Consider the following 16,958-nt stretch of genomic DNA (forward strand, 5'->3'; position numbering starts at 1 on the left):
TCCCAGACACTAAGCTACCTTAAATAATAAAAATCAAAGTACTGAAGTACTGAAAGCCGGGCTCTTTTGGTGTGTCTTTATGCATATTGTGTAGTAAAGACTGAAAATCTCTCTCTCTCTCTCTCTCTCTCTCTCTCTCTCTCATGCTTTTAATGTCGGCAAAGCATCAGAGAGTGACCAAATTTTGTAAGCGGCTATAAACAAAAAATATGTCTGTCTAGTAGAAGTAAAAAAGTTCAACAGTTGCTGCCTTGATTTTTGTAACAAGCATTATATATTCAATCCCCTTTTCTTCATCGCGCAGCAAAGTAGTTCATGGAAATTCATGCGCATTGTATGTGTCCAAAATGCATAGTAATGTTTTAAAAACACGTTATTAATAAGAAAACTAAAAAAGATAGAAAATTCATTAGAAATTAAAAAAAAAGAAACAAAATGCCAAAACTTTTGACAAAACGTGGCTCTTTGTGTAACTATTTGGTATAGCGGAAGCTTTACCTTGACGCTGTTTGGTTTTCGTTTATTTGTGCTATTTATAGTAACATTGGCGATTTGCCTGCCTATAGCCAGGACTCTGCTTTCAGCAGAGCCCGGCTAAAAATCAACATAATTTTTCAGCCAATATATATGATACAATACTCTATCTAACTGGCATTAAGATTAAACCTACTTTTTCTTGTGTTTTGGTTCTCTTCTTTCTTTAACTTTTGGCACTTCCTCTTCCTCTATAACCTCTTCCTGTTTGACTGTTGGAGGAGGTTCCTGCTCCACAAGACTCATCTCTTTGAACACAAGTTTTTGGCGACTATTGACTTCCTCTTTGTGCTTCATGTCCTCTTTCTTCCTCGTTTCCTCAACAGCTCGCTTTCTACAATATCCATACAGAAATGTGAATAATCTGACTGAAGTTTTGAAATTTAATTTAATTTTCTAATATATAAGTGGATGCAAGAATAAATCATATACCTTGCAGCCTCTTTCCGAAGCTGGTCATGTTTCATTAGCAATTTTTTCCTCTCAGAGAAAGTCTTCCTTATTCGATAACCTCTGAACACTTTCTAAAAATGAGAAACAAACAAAAAATCATGAAGAAGCAGAAATACTTTAGTTCAATCTTATAAGACTCATGGATCAAGTTTACATTTCAAAAACCCCAAACTATATAGCAATACTAAATTTTAATCTTGCATGCATGTAAATAACCAAAAAATGAATGAACCTTTGAATAACATGGTAAAATGCTTTTAAATATCTTTGAAATTCTTGTATGTATAAGACATATATCAATGTCAAAAAATGATATAAACCTTTGATTAACATATGAAATTGCATGCTTTTGAAAATCTTTGAAATTAATGCAGAATTCTGATTAAAAAAACACTCCTGAACTATTTCGCCAAAATTCTGACACCAACAAAGCCTATAGTATGTAGATGGACTTGAATAAAAAAAAATGATATGATGAGCTGACCTGGATGCTGAGGGCAGCGAGATCCTGTATACCCGTAATAGAGAGCGCCCCCTGCTCCAGCATGTACTGGGCTACATCATGGTGTTCCCCCATCAAGGCATAGTCCAGGGGCGTATATCTGAAAAATTTACAGGTGTATAACTAATCAGGTTTGGTGTTATTGAATCGTTAGAAAAAGTGTTTTTGTTGCTCCCAGTTACATATGGAGCTGATTTAATCAAGTACTGTAAGTTTATAAATTCAAGTAATTATATTAATTAACAAATCACAGGAGCATCCAAGTTTGCAATAAACTTCAAATATTTCTTTATTTACCGGTACATATTTTAATGTTTAATACTTATATATGGATAATTTAAAAAGGTCAAATTTTACAGAACATTTCTGTTGAAATAACAAATATTGATTGAATTAAGTGTTCTTTTGTCATCATCCATACACCCTGCATTATGTAGTACTGCTTATATTTAGCATTTTCATCTTTACAATATACAAAATTCATATTTACAAAAACTCAATAGACAATTATAAAGTACAATGGATAAATAATAAGGTGCAAGGCAAATATCATGGCATTGTTGATTTTACATTAATCACTCCCAAAACATAATTCATAAAAATAGTCAATGTCATGTATTTTGTATATTTTTATGAATTTTAAAAGTTACAGACGAATCTAAATTCAGTTAACCAAGCAGACCACATGTATATTAAACAGTACCATATTCATAATAATGATAACATGGATGGCATCTAGATTAACGAGTGGTTGTTCATACATAAACTTGTTTCAAAGGTTCTAATGGAAAAAGAGCAAAGTTGCCTCCCTTTAAATATACATTGTCAAGATATAAAATACATTTGCTTAATATATCCCAATAGGTTTTGGTAACTTCTTGGGTATTTAGCCATCAGTAAATCATGACTTTTTTTGCTTTAACATTACATGTTTTAAGTAATAAAAAAAATAATCAAGCAAATTTTCAAATTCCTCAGATGCTCCTAACAAAGTAATCCATAAGGTTCCCCTGCCAAAGTTTATCAATGAGGCCATAAAAGTTGGTCAAACTCATTTTTTATTTCAGTCTTGCTCAATCGATCTATTTTCTTCTTCTTTTTTTTTTACAGTGAGATGGAGACTGAAAGTGATTTTTTAAAATTTTCTCTGAGAATGTTGGACTAACCTGTCCTCTGTCATTTCCATGTGGTTTGGAAAAGCTTGGTATTCTATTAATAATTTGACAGCATCTAAATGTCCCTTACTGCACCCCCAGTGTAAAGCTGTCATACCCTGAAACATACATAAACAGGCTGGTTGTATATTTCACACACACACAAAAATACTAACTTAATTGATGGAGAATATTACTTTATAGTCATATAAATATTTTTTAAGTTAATGTAACATGAATATTGTATATTTCGCACACAAAAAAATACTAACTTAACTGATGGAGAATATAACTACATGTATATAGTCATATAAATATTTCTTAAGTTATTGTAACATGAACATTTTACATTGTCTTAAATATTAAAAGCATAATTATAAAAAAGATTTTTTTTAAAAATGTAATTCAAATCTACATGAATTGTTCATATACATGTATAAAAGATTTACACCTTTATTCAAACCTTTATCGGTACGTTATATGGTTAATGCATAATAATTCTCAAATCAGAAAAACTTACATCTCGATCTCTGGCGTTCACATCGGCTTTGTGCTCTATCAATACTGACATACAATTGACAAATCCACCATAGGCTGCACACTGCAGTGGAGTCCGCCTGCACCCACAAAAAATAAAATTGAAAAGTAAATTCTTACAGAAACAATAATATGTACAATATACCATCTGGTATATACGGATCCTGATTTGTCAGTAAACTTACCCTGAGTAATCCCTGATGTTTGGGTCCACACCATATTTAATGAGTGTCTGACAAATGTAAGAATGACCCCCTAAAGCTGCCCTGATAGAAGAAACAAAGTGATTCATAAAATATCTTCCACATATAAGACTATGCTGGTGGAAAGTCACAACACACACAAGTATACTAAATGTACGCTAAAGACAATTTTCATTTTCACTATATTTTTTTTTAAATGGGATATTAAAAAAAAAAATTTCACATGAAACGGAATTGAAATGTGAAACTTTGCCATATAAAGTTTTCATTTTCAAATTCATATAAGACTGAACTGTGTTGCATATTCACTCCCATTCAGCTTTGTTGCAGCCAATTTCGAAATAAAATTTTCTTCAATTTGTCACAACCATTTATTAATAAAATTATAGGGATTTAAGATTTCTTTAACCCCTTACCAGTGAAGTGGTGACCGTCCATCAAAATCCAAAACGTCGACCCTAGCACCATAGTCTATCAGTGACTGCACCACGCTGGTGTGCCCCATTTCACAGGCTCGGAACAGCGCCGTGTGTTTGAGGCGGTCCACGGCATCAATCTGTGCTCCATGGTCCAGCAGTAGCTTTACCGATGAGGCGTGACCAGACAGAGCAGAAGCATGAAGGGCTGGACATAAAGAAACCAGATATACCAGTACTACATACGTACATGTATTTCAAAAAAGAATTTTTTCTCATTCAATTTATGATATTTTCAAGCTGTTTATAACATGTAAAAAGTTTCAATTTTCAATGTTCTACTTTAATAACATTTGCCACTTTGACCAAATATGAATCTAGAATAATATAAAGTGAAAAACAAATTTAAATTAATATTTCTAAAATAAAAAACAAAAACACCCCTTCCAAAATTTTTCCTAGAATAAACCTAACTCATGAAATCTTAAATGATATATTATATAAAGTTAATATTAGATCTGTAGTGGTATATTTGTTGCATTCTCACACACTGATAGAATGTAAAACTTGATTATGAAAACTGAATTCTTACGAACATATACCGTCCATACCTGTTCCTTCATGGCTGTCCACTTGCTGAATATCAACATTGTGTTTGAGATACACTTTGATAACATTATCTGCACCCTTCCCAGCAGCCCAAATAAAAGCAGAACGCCCTTCAATGTCAGGCTCATCCACTACATTTTTACAGGACAAGAAAACTTCCACTGTTTCCTACCAAAAAAAATTTAACATTAGTACGTAAAGAATAATTTTCATAAAAGTTATTGCCCTTGATCAAAACTTTCATGCAGAAGATCATTTACTGAAAAGATCACACAGTGATATCATGTTCTGTGAAAACTTTACATTGATTATTCATAAGAGAAGGATACCTTAGTTGTTGTGCTAATTCAACTTACATGGTGGTTATTTTGAGCTGCATAATGGAGTGGTGTGGCCCCATTGGAATCGGAGACCGAGTATTCAGCACCATTTTCCAACAGCAGTGCCACCACAGCAGAGTGACCTTCCAATCATATAACCAACATGAACATATCAAGCAATATATTTCAAAGCTTAATCTAATCAATTTATTATCATCTTCTACCAAAAAATTCAATAGATGTTTTGATCTCTTAATCACTAAAAGAGCTTCTATAATCACCATTCTATAAAAGTATTGAAAGAGATTGGTAGTGATTTTTTTTTTCCTAAAAAAGAATATATAAAACAATAAAAAGAATTTCATTAATTTTCAAAAACAAAAAATCTAGCATAAACTGCCTTCTGAAGGGATTTTCATATTTCTGAATTTACAGATTCAAGATTAATGCAGGTACAACATACCTAACACAGCGGCCCAATGAAGTGGTGTCCTGAACATATTGTCTAAGGCCGACACATTGCAGTTCTCCACCGAGGTCTGGTTAAAAAAAAAAAAAAGATGATGCATTTATTAACCATATAACTGAAAATTTGTTTAATCATAACTATTTGTGATAAAGGAGCAAATGAACATATTTTTCCTCTGTTGTAACTCTGGGAATGAATCAACCATTAATGGTAACCAATATTAATTAAGAATTCATGATGAAACATATTATTACCAATGCTCTGACAATGGCTTCATTTCCATCCGCTACAGCCAAGTGGAGGGCCGTTCTCCCTTCATAGTCCTGCCAGTTGATGACACTGGGCGTGGTCTCCTATAACAGCAATAAACAATAGTCAGCTAAGTATTTTTACTTTTTGTTTTCAATTATCTTATTTATGAACAGAATTTTGTCCAATAAATCTTACAGCTTTAATCATATTATATATATTTTAACCAACCATTCTAAGAACTTGAAAGAACCCAAAAATTCAATAAAAGAATGCAATAACATCACAGTCAGACTGCATGCAGACTCAAAGCAAGATTAATCTGATTATACAATGTAAAAGAAAAATTAAAAGCAAGATGTTTAAATTACATATACATACTAGGATTGTCTTGACACAGTTAACCGCCTCTGAATCCCTGCTACTGGCTGCCCAATGAAGTGGAGTTTTCCCTTCCACATCAGGGATGCCAATGTTTGAGTCCTATTGATCAATCATTCCAATTAATACACAGCAGATCATTATAGCAAAGTTGTTTTAAACTTTTTCAAGATTTCAAGAACTGCTTGGCCACAATTGCAAACATTCACTTCATTACTCATGCAGTTTCAAAACTTTCATAATTTGAGGCTAGACTCTGGCAAGAAAAAAGTGTTTATAATAAGCTAATATCCCCTTTTATTCAGTACATTTGTTCATGCCAACATGTACCTGTTTGATTAACATCTTCACATGTTCCATATTGCCATAGGAAGCTGCCCAGTGGAGTGCAGTCCTCTGTGAAAAAGAAATTCAGAATTCAACAAATCTACAAAATGTCTGAAACTCTTAAATATTTTTATACATGTACATGCATTTTTATACATGTACTTCTACACTAGCAAGTGAATTACTTTATAGCAAATGTACCTTATTTTTGTCTTGATCATCAATTTCACCGGGAGAGAGTTGCCGTAGCAACAGCGCCATACATTTGGGTGACTTGTGTCGTGTACACAGATGTACAGCTGTCTGTCCTTCGTTGTCCTTGTCTCGTATACTGGCCCCCTTAGACAACAGTAACTTCAACATCCTCAGATTTCCCTGAAATTTAGGAGAGAATCAGTGATATGTTCTGAACTTAACATAATTATGTCATCTTACTAGTGATTTCACCAACTATAAACATTGAATTGCCTCTATCACAAACTTCAAAACACTGTTCTGGTTAGTATTTTGAAAAACATGCTACATTTTATATTGTTACAAAAATAAAATTGTTTGTCCCCTTTATCCAATTATTTTCAAAATAGTTTATTTATGATACCCGTATTAAGATGCATTTAATTGCATTTTATTTAAATAGCTATACACTTCTAATACTGTGCTCTTTGTCAAGTGCCTTAAGCATTCAAAGACTGATCCAACATGCGTTTCCAACAACGATTTCTCAAAATTACTTAATGTACATGAATCAACACATTTCGGGCTACAGTGTACATCAATCAATCTCCTTTCTGTTAGAGCCTACCTTGTGAGCGGCCCAGTGTAGGGCTGTCCGACCGCCCTTGTCCTTACAGTTTACATTGGCTCCCGCCCGCAGCAGCAACTCCGCACATTCCAGCCGATCGGCAAGGATTGTAAACATAAGGGGGGTCCTCCCAAACTGATCCCCATGGTCAATTTCTTGTCCACTGGCTGTTAATTTATCAAGTAATATGTTCTTAGCATGATAGCAATTTTAAGTTTTCTGATTAAAACTGATCCTTGTCCATTATACATGTATATAAATTTACTATTAAATAAAAAGAAATATGTTCTAAGCATGATAGCAGTGGGTTTTTTTGGTAACAGGATGATTTAAGAAACTGAATAAACAGAATATTTTCTCTAATCTAAAATCATTTTAAATATAAGGACATCAAGTTCTCTTGAGAACCGATAATTTCTGTATGTCAAAATCTCTAGCCCATATGTGCTTTAATTCAGATATACATGCATAATTGCATTTTTCCAACATTTTTACATACATATAAATCTCAAACAACCTGGAGGATCAATTTGATGTGGATTGATGGAATCATCAATTCCCATGTACTCCATGAATACCCACATATTTACAATATCATAAAATTTTTCAGTACAATCATGTATTAAAATGATATTTCATGATTCCATGGAAAAAAATTAATTTTTTTTCAAAGAAACTACACTCTCAAAAAGAAACAATTTCCAAATCATTTTTTTTATAGTTTAAAAGAAATCATTTTGCCAATTTTGGTGCATTTCTGTTATTTTGGTTTTGCCTTAAAAGCTATAAACAAACATGACTGGTTAATTTACAGATAAACTCAAATGTAGTATGCATTGGCTGATTATCCTCATACGTGTTTTTCAAAGATCCTGACAATATGTTATTAGCTTTTAGGAATAACATAAAAAATTTCTTCAACTCCTGCATTTGAGAGCACTTTTTGTATTGTATATGTACTGGTATCTGATAATTGTCATTTAGAAAAGTGGACATGCAGGCATGCATATCCTTAGTGGATGAAGGCTAGCCATGCCCTGCATGGTCAGGCCGTCTTACAAAACAGATTTATATTTCATAAGGTGTATATTCCACTCACAGACGATGATTTTGGCCAGCAAGGCCTTGTCTCCATTAACAGCAGCCGCATGCATCTGAGTGACCGCATCCTGTTTCTTGATATCTCCATTTTCTTTCCGGATGTTTTCCTCAGTGCTCTCACCCATCTAAAAGAAATATGTTTTTTTTAAATCCATATTTTGTCCATATTTTTCAGCTTTGAAAAAAAAAAATTTAATGGGACCCCACACAGGTTCTATAATGAAATTAGAAATTTATGATACTCACCGATTGATTAGGGGCCCTGTCTGGCCCCGTTGATGTTAAGTCATTTCCAGATATCTGAAAGACAAACAATAATGTAACTAAATAGTATCAACTCTTATTTACTGCTAGTATGATCATTTAAGCTATTGTTGATGAATAATCTCAAGATCTGTGGAATTTATTGATACATATAATTTTAAAAAATATGACGATGGACCGATAATTTATTATTCCATTACTTTGACCTAGAAGTACCATGCAACGTACATACCATAATTTAAGCCTGACAGCCTATCAAACCTTTTTAAACATATAACTGCATGTAATACATGTTGTACCGGTAGATAAATTATTGCTTCAAATTCTTGGCACAAAACCAGTCCTCTGAATATTTTTTTTTATTGGTAGGAATGATCTATGAAAGTCTAGATAGACAATCAAATAACCTCTCTCTCTCTCTCTCTCTCTCTCTCTCTCTCTCTCTCTCTCTCTCTCTCTCTCTCTCTCTCTCTCTCTCTCTCTCTCTCTCTATCCCCAAGCACATTTAGTTAATTTGATATAAACCTTGGTATCTTGAACAATATTTCAATAATTTTTAGATATATTTTTTCTCTCACCTGATCTTGATTTTCAAATCCCATTTTAGTCCACAGCTGAACTAATATAATTACGTCACTTGCATGTTAACAAAAACAATCCTCTTCATTTCATTAACAACCCGTAAAACAAATATCTATCCTTATAGATTAACAGTCCGCTGCACCTCACAGTCAGTTACAGAACAATGGACCCCAAACAGATTAAAGCATTTGACCTTTGCAAACATTCAATAAATAGATCCACTTGCGTTCAATTAAACTCATTTAAAATATTGATCCGTGTATTTAATCCCTTATTAACACATCAATGTTAAATTACTGAACGAAACACCACTAGTTCTTTAACCGATTGTTTTCATTTTTTTTTCTATATTTCCAGTGCTGCGATTAGAATTTTGATCTTTAATATATGCCACATGCCAGATTAAAGTTTTTTCTTCGTAACTTACAAACCCAAGACAAGTATCTGTTCATCACTGATTAAAAATAACATCAGGTTGTTCATGACTTTAAAAAAAAAACAACAGAAAAAAAAACAATTAAACAATGTAAATTAATTTGGATAGTGACTTATCAAAGACGACTGTCGAGTAGCAAAGCGTGCTGGGTATAACTTTGATAGCGACGAATGAATTTTAAATTTGTAGTGAGATAGAAGATAAGGGGGGCAGCCTAGCAGAGTCTTGATTGTGGTGGCAGAGAGTCAATCTATGGTCCTATTCAATATTTAAACAGGTCAGATATTGACCCCCACAAGACACACAAAACACATGCAGAAGGTTTTTAAAGTCTCCCTCTGGTATTTGCTAACGGATTTCAATGGGTTTAAGCACTGCGACTTACACCCAGTACTACCCTTCTTTTTTTTTTCTTTTACGGAATTATTAATTTAAAACACCCCTCAATACGGTAGCGAAAAATTGATCAAAATGACCACATGGCACTTAGTATAAGGTGGGCACCACTTCCAAAAAAAAGAAATCAATAACAGAAAAGAAAAGAAATTCCAATATTTCCTGTCAATGTATTTGCCATTGTGTTTTCTCTATGTATGAAATTGATTGGTTGGTATTACTATTGGAGATCCCAATTTTACTTATCGCCTTTTCTTGTTTATCAGGCTGGTACCCTTCCTAATACTTACATCGAAATTGTACAAAAGTCATATATATATCTTAAAGTTTGCTCAAAATTGAACAATTGGGCCATTCATAATATTGATAGACAAATGTTTACTTTAAAAGTTAACAAATTCCTTTGACAAACTTTGACAACCAAATAAATTCCTAAAGTTATTTTGTTCCATTATGAATAGCTGATAAATTGATAAGACAAGATATTCAAATCAATTTAAACTCACTTGGTCTTCTCCATTGAACATCTTGGATGTCATTTTTGATTATACATTGTATAATTTGTCGAAGGGAACTGTATGGATTTAAGGAAAACAGTTTTTAACATTTATGCAATTTAAATTTATGAAAAATATCATTGTTGTGGGAATGGGGGAATACTTGATTTATTTCCAATCTTATTATTAAAAATTAGATCTATGCACAATGCTAAAAGCAAATCACAATTAATTTTCAAAAATATTGTTATTAAAGTCAAATTTAATCATCTTAATACCTTTCCATTTACAAAAAGTCAGCTATTGAAAGACTGTGATTCTACTAACTAGACTCTAACTGCTATAATATACTGTCATATATGCAATGCAATATATATGTAACAATTAAGGATTAAGTGCATGGAAGCCAGTGTGTATACTGTACGCAATGCCTTCTTGAAGTTAACAGTATGGCATATCAAAATATGGAAAAATAAAATGCCAGCCGTATAAGAGCACCTTAAAAGATATTACCCTTAGTACACGTACTGTACAAAAAAATTATGAAAGTTCATAAAGAAAAAGTTGGTAAACTTTTAGATCCACCCTCTGCAAATATCTCTGCAATGAGTACAAAGCAGGTCATTTACCAAATAACTGCTGCTACATGTGGCCTGGTAGGGAGAATTCTGCAATCTGTATCTACAGCGGACACAACACAGCAGATAGGCAGTCGTCATGCTTCACCGGAACAGGAAGTGATGAGCACACTCTCAAAACTTCATCAACATTATCATATAAAAAAAATTGGTTTGCCTGAGTTCCCCTTTCTTTTCTAGCTTAGAGTTTTCTTCTTTTTATTTTTGTAAAAAACTTCTTTGATTGAATAGAACTTTCCAAAAACACTGCTATATTTATATTATATTACTTTTTTCTGGATTAGTTTCAAACTCTTGTGTTTCTATAGTAACCATCTTCTGGAAAATACAGTGTGGTGCAAAAGTGAGGCACAGTGATAGATATACACCTCTTTTGTACAGTAACCACTGGTAACACTCACTAGGTAGCATTGATGAATAAATTCAGGACTGAATATAATTTTGATGTTAATTAATGTATGTTGTACTTTATACAACATGCATGTAACTTTGAGCAGTTTATGCTATTATATATATTAACCTGACCACAGGATCATGAAGCAATCTTAGACCTAAGTCAAAACTTGTAAACTGTCATATTGTCTTTTGAGTAAATACACTATGTCTGTTAAAATGAAATGCTTAATATAAAATGTGTCTCTTTATAATGTTGATAATATACAAATTTTAAACATACCGGGTAACTTTATGGCAAATTAGAATTTCATAAATGACCGAAATTTAGACTTAAGTCTAAAAACGCTTCATGATCCCAAGTCCTGCACTATAAAAACAAGACAAAATATTCTGAAAAAAATTAGGATTACATTATATATATATTATATTAGTTTTGTATCAAATAAAAAAAAATTCAAGATTTTTAGCTTATACAGATAGATTATATAGTTTCATAATTACTGCTATGCATCAATGTAAGGAATATACAGATAAAATATATCATTAGCATATCAGTTTTCTGCCAAAAACAAGACTATATCTAATGTTTCTGTCCAACTGATCCCATCATTGCAAGCCAGGGTTGTCTCTAAGACCCGGGGGACATGGAATTCCTTCGCCTATACCAACATAATTACCTATAGCGATATGCTAGACCCCGGCCATTCTACTTTTTTATTTCTTCCCTCTATAGATCTACTTCAATTTTTAGAACAAGCCTGGGTTTTGTATCCATTTGGCCTATACACCCACAAACTGTTTGTAGAAGTAAAATGTACACAAAACCAATGGCTTGTGATGATGTTTATCCTTGGGCCAGGAGCTTAAATAATTATGGGAAGTGGCAGCTTGACTTTCCATTCCAGCACTGCCCTGCCTAATTCCCATCCTAATTGCCCACATAGCAGGCTGAATCTACAGCCTGAAAGTTCACAATACAGCCATAAAAAAACTTTTATGGTAGTTGCATTCTCATTCATTATTGATACAGATTCCGTACTGAACAACTGTGCTAACTTGTAGAACAGCTAAATTCACTTTTCTTAACCCTTTAATAAACATTGAAGTCCACTGTCTGCATATTTGTCAGGCAATATTTCTAAGATGATACAAATAAATCAACCTCCCTTACATCTTTTCAACACAAGCATAGATTGAGTCACAGAACATTAATTATAGGCTGGCAAGCAGAAGCAAAGGAGCTCATTACAAACTTTTTATCTTCTTATTATGTGGCCATCCCTATACTACACATACGTATATTATAGAATATTTTGTTGTATAGTATAGGGGTGGTCACGGAGTAAGAAGACAAAAAGGTTTGTGAGAAGCCCCTGTGGGTACGTATACCTTAATTCTAACGCTAATTAGGGCCTATTACACGTTACATCCGTTTTAGCGGGAAAGTAGAAAATTATGAGATCGGTGATGAAGATCTAAAAACTCTTTCGCTATGGTTTCAGTCTGTAAATTCTTTTTTATCTAAATTCTTTTTTTTTTAAACCCCCAAACTTATTTCTGTATTTGTAGCCAGTATTTCCTCTGTTGTTTTAGACCGAAAAGGTTAAGGAACAACCAAACAAACAGAAAAATTAGAACCGGGAGTACCTTGTTGTACAGCTGGATGTCACTCATAACATCGGCGTTTAAGTTGCCTCCTCAGACCATTCAGAATCTCGAAACATATCGTTGTTTGCAGCGGATGTTTACAGCAGCAACGCACCGTAAACTTTACAGGTGCCAGTACAATTAGTTCCTTGAGTGATTCGGCTGATTTGACGATCGGGGTATCGCGAATCGTTCATTGGTTTTGTCTGTTAAATAGCTGTATTTCTTAATATTACACAAATTATTTAGAATTTAATGACACAATGTAAGTTTTTTTTATCCCCACTCTTTTATGATTAGCTTGTATAAATTGTTTCAAATATTGATTCTTTGGAATTACCATTGATTAATTTTTTTTTTCAAAAATTTTAATGAATACATGAATGATCATCTATTGGAGAACTTCTATATGTTAAATTTCACACTTTATAGAAAACAGACGTTAATGGGCCTTGTTAATTCGTTCAGGTGCAGGATTTTCTCAGGCTATATCTTCACTCTTTGCTCTGTATCAAGGGGAACAACTCTTGGAATAACCAATTACTAAAATGCTTTATTGTATGAAAATGCAATATATATTTGTTACAAATTAATTGCATAAACATAATTGTTATCTTAATACCTATATTTCCAAGGACCCCATGTCATAGAACATATCTGGCTATAGTTTAAAGTCTGAGGTCCTTTGAAATCTCGTCCCTCACTGGTTTTTATTATCACTTGGAAGAGCTTATTTACCATTTTACTGAGTTACAGGCTTTTGGTTCACATTCAGCTTTTATAGTTATAAATACTGACGTAAATTGTGCAGCCAGGTCGATTAACATAGTTGTAGTACAGCTAATATATAACCTTAGGAATCGATCTACATGTACTAGTTAACTAATAATATCTGAAACTCAGACATCTATGGATATATGTTGTTTACATATTCTCCCTGTGCTAGCTTTTCCTTCTTTTGGGTTAATTCACAATTAGCCTTAATACCCTTATTAAATTTCTGACCAATTAATTTTATGTTGGATAAATATGTTCTTTCGTAGTTTGAAAATAAGCAAGGTTATACCATAGGATGCTAAAGACAATTAAATTAATTAAACTATTTTTTATCTTCAGGATTAAGAATACTTATGGTAAGTTGTTTTTTATTTGAAAGCTGAGAAATAATGTTATACATGTACTTTGTTATATTTATCATTTTATCTACTTACAGTACATGTACCGGTAGTATGGTTAATTTTTAAATTCATACATGAAGATTTTCATTTTTATTATCTCAGATGTACATGTATATATCGAAGTTGGTTTGCTCTAGTTGTCATATACCGTGATAATTATTCAATGTTATTTGCTTTTTGATATTATATCTTTGACAAAGATAACACAATCATATACTTATTATATATAACTAGGTACCTGTAGGTATTAACAGTTTTTCTTAACCATTGGATAAGTCGAAACCAGAAATGTTTTGGGGTTCCAGTCTTCCCGTGTTTGTCTGTATAATTTTACAGTCTAATGGCTTGTTGTTCCATGGGCAAAGCAATATCTCAGCACCTTCCACTGAACAAAAAGATCATGATATCTACATGAAACAACTGCTTCATTTGGAAACAACTTTAAATTCTGTACTTTCGGATTTTGCTTCACTAAAGCTGGAAAATCAACGTTTGCTACAGCAACAGAAGTTATTTGAACAACAGCAGACTTTGTTAACAGCTCAGATTGGAGCATTTAACCATACAACTACGCTCCTACTATCAGAAAATATTGCAATGAAACTCAAACTTGATAAACTGGACTCCACCATCATGTACCTACAGCAAAATATGACAACTCCAGATGATGTGCGAATACTTGAAAAAATCATTACCTTTAATTTAGAACAGACAATTCAAGAAAACAAACAGGAATTCATAAAGAATATATCTGGCATTATTAAAGAATTACAATGGAAGGATCATAGCATATTACTTTTGTTATCTGATGTGGATAATAAAACAAAGAATGTGGATAATAGAACAAAAACTCTTGAATACTCTGTGACCCATTTGAAAAATCAGTAACTCCTTACAAAAAATAACATTCAGAACATGTCCCAGTCCCTGGGCTTAGATGTGACGAAATTGAAGGATTCATTTCTAAAACTTCAAACTGGTATCTTAATTATTTTTATGACACACAATATAAATGTTTAATAACGATAGCCTTATAAACAAATTTTAATCACTAGCAATGATCAGTTTTGGGGATTAATTAATACTGAGAGTGACGAAATCGCTAATTTTAAATTTGAATATGATATTGAAAGGCTTTTTTAAAATTGATTCAGAAGAAGAATTCGTTGGTCATTGTTGCAACTTTAAGAGAAATAAGAAAAGAATTTGAAGTTGAAATTTTCATTTTTGAAGAAATAGAAGAACTGCATTAAAGTAGTCAGAGTATTGCGCTACCCCACAATACAGATTTTGCATTATTGGCTCAATTAACGTACATGCATATATAGCTTGTTAGATATTGGTGTTGAGTTTGCTGTACCTTGATTCTAAAGTATAATTAATTACAATTAATTAAGGTTTGAGTTTATAAAAACAGTTAAAATAACCAAAATTGACAAAGTGCAAGTTTATTTATCCTTCAGATTAATAAATTGATCAATTAATTTATTAGTCAACCTGCTTTGCTCCTTCCTGTGAAATATCTTTCACTGATTTTATAAATTTCGAACATATGTTCATCCATTTAACAAAAAGAGACTACATGTAAAACAATGAAACGCACCATTTCATATAGTCTAGATCATTTCTCGTTATTACGACTTTTTTCTCGTAATAACAAGATAATAAACTCGTAATAATGAGATAATTAACATGTAATTACAAGATCTTCATACATTTTTCTAAATAACCAAAAGATATGGATTTTTAGCATGTTTTGACTTAAAATTAATTTTTCAAATCAACTTTTTAAATTTTACCGCTCTTCTTGAAAATAAAAGTCCCTGCTTTATTCAAACTCGGGACCAGTGGGTTGCCAGGCCGAAGCTAAACCCTTTGCGCCACAGAGCTTGACACCATATTATGGTGATCGATATAAACTGTTTCACAATGCATAAAATCGGCATGTTGTGACGTACTGTCATAAAAAGTAGAAATCATGTGGTGTCAAGGATCCTGAACTGACAATGACAAAATGATAATCCTAGACCTCTGGATATATTTACAAAGATAAAAAGCTTTCACAAAAAACAAGATAGAAGGCACTGTATATATAAAGGTTGTAAAGATGCACCACCTGTTTAATAAGTTATTTTAATCACCTGTCAATAATCCGAAAAGTTTCTTAACTTAATTTAAGATGGTATGGGACGTACACCTGTCAATATTGTAATGTTGATAAAAGTACATAGTATAAACAACAAACTGTCATGGGTTAAGAATTTTCAAATTTTAAACACGTTTTAAAATTTTTTAAAAAGATAAAAATCATAAAAGCCAAAGTGGGATTTGAACCTGACTCACAGATTCGTAGTTACATGTAATGCTCTAACCCACTGCAATACGCTGTTCAGTAACCATTTTTGGAAAGAAAACATTTTTAAAATTATACTTGATTTATTTCGATAGGAAATATGGAGGTTTTCCATACCACCTTAATGGATTATATATTTGCCATAATAACAATTTTTTTCCTATGAATTTTATCTTTTAATATTGTTTTAATCATTTCTATATTCATATTTTCTTGTTGGGACTGAAATGATTATTTCAATATTCTATTTGAAATAATACCGTTTTTAAAACATGTCGTGATTTGACTGCATGATTCCTTATTACAGGAACAGTAGCATTCTCAGCTGGTGCAAATAGTGGATTGTATAATGCACAAGAAAGAGTAAGTTTTCCTTTAATTTTGTATGCTGTGGGAGGAGGATATGACAAAACAACAGGGGTGTTTACGGTCCCCCAAAATGGACTCTATATTATATCTTGTAATATCATGGCAGACTACCGAGGACAATTTTGGGCAAAAATAATGATCAATG

The 16,958-nt window shown here is 32.5% G+C and overlaps 1 protein-coding gene across 4 annotated transcripts in view; it reads right to left on the minus strand.

Annotated features, from left to right (window-relative positions):
• Positions 1-13,050, minus strand: part of LOC105319221 (inversin) — a 37,756-nt gene extending 24,706 nt beyond the window's left edge. For 2 of the 4 annotated variants that reach the window (XM_011416659.4, XM_011416658.4), the window contains exons 1-18: positions 10,862-10,981; positions 8,304-8,357; positions 8,056-8,182; positions 6,957-7,123; positions 6,356-6,529; positions 6,158-6,223; positions 5,828-5,929; positions 5,452-5,550; positions 5,192-5,267; positions 4,765-4,871; positions 4,411-4,576; positions 3,800-4,007; positions 3,366-3,446; positions 3,164-3,260; positions 2,656-2,762; positions 1,472-1,589; positions 967-1,058; positions 671-868 (exon numbers count right to left, since the gene is read on the minus strand). In XM_011416659.4, coding sequence (XP_011414961.2) covers positions 671-868; positions 967-1,058; positions 1,472-1,589; positions 2,656-2,762; positions 3,164-3,260; positions 3,366-3,446; positions 3,800-4,007; positions 4,411-4,576; positions 4,765-4,871; positions 5,192-5,267; positions 5,452-5,550; positions 5,828-5,929; positions 6,158-6,223; positions 6,356-6,529; positions 6,957-7,123; positions 8,056-8,182; positions 8,304-8,357; positions 10,862-10,951 — 2,129 coding nt within the window. In that variant the 5' untranslated portion in view covers positions 10,952-10,981. Of the gene's footprint in view, positions 1-670; positions 869-966; positions 1,059-1,471; positions 1,590-2,655; positions 2,763-3,163; positions 3,261-3,365; positions 3,447-3,799; positions 4,008-4,410; positions 4,577-4,764; positions 4,872-5,191; positions 5,268-5,451; positions 5,551-5,827; positions 5,930-6,157; positions 6,224-6,355; positions 6,530-6,956; positions 7,124-8,055; positions 8,183-8,303; positions 8,358-8,899; positions 9,288-10,861; positions 10,982-12,913 lie in introns of those variants that run through there. The other 2 variants (XM_011416660.4, XM_011416661.4) reach the window with 2 other exon arrangements.
• Between the last annotated feature and the right edge of the window lie 3,908 nt (positions 13,051-16,958).

This window comes from Magallana gigas, chromosome 2 (genome assembly GCF_963853765.1).
Source record: "Magallana gigas chromosome 2, xbMagGiga1.1, whole genome shotgun sequence".
NCBI lineage: Eukaryota > Metazoa > Mollusca > Bivalvia > Ostreida > Ostreidae > Magallana > Magallana gigas.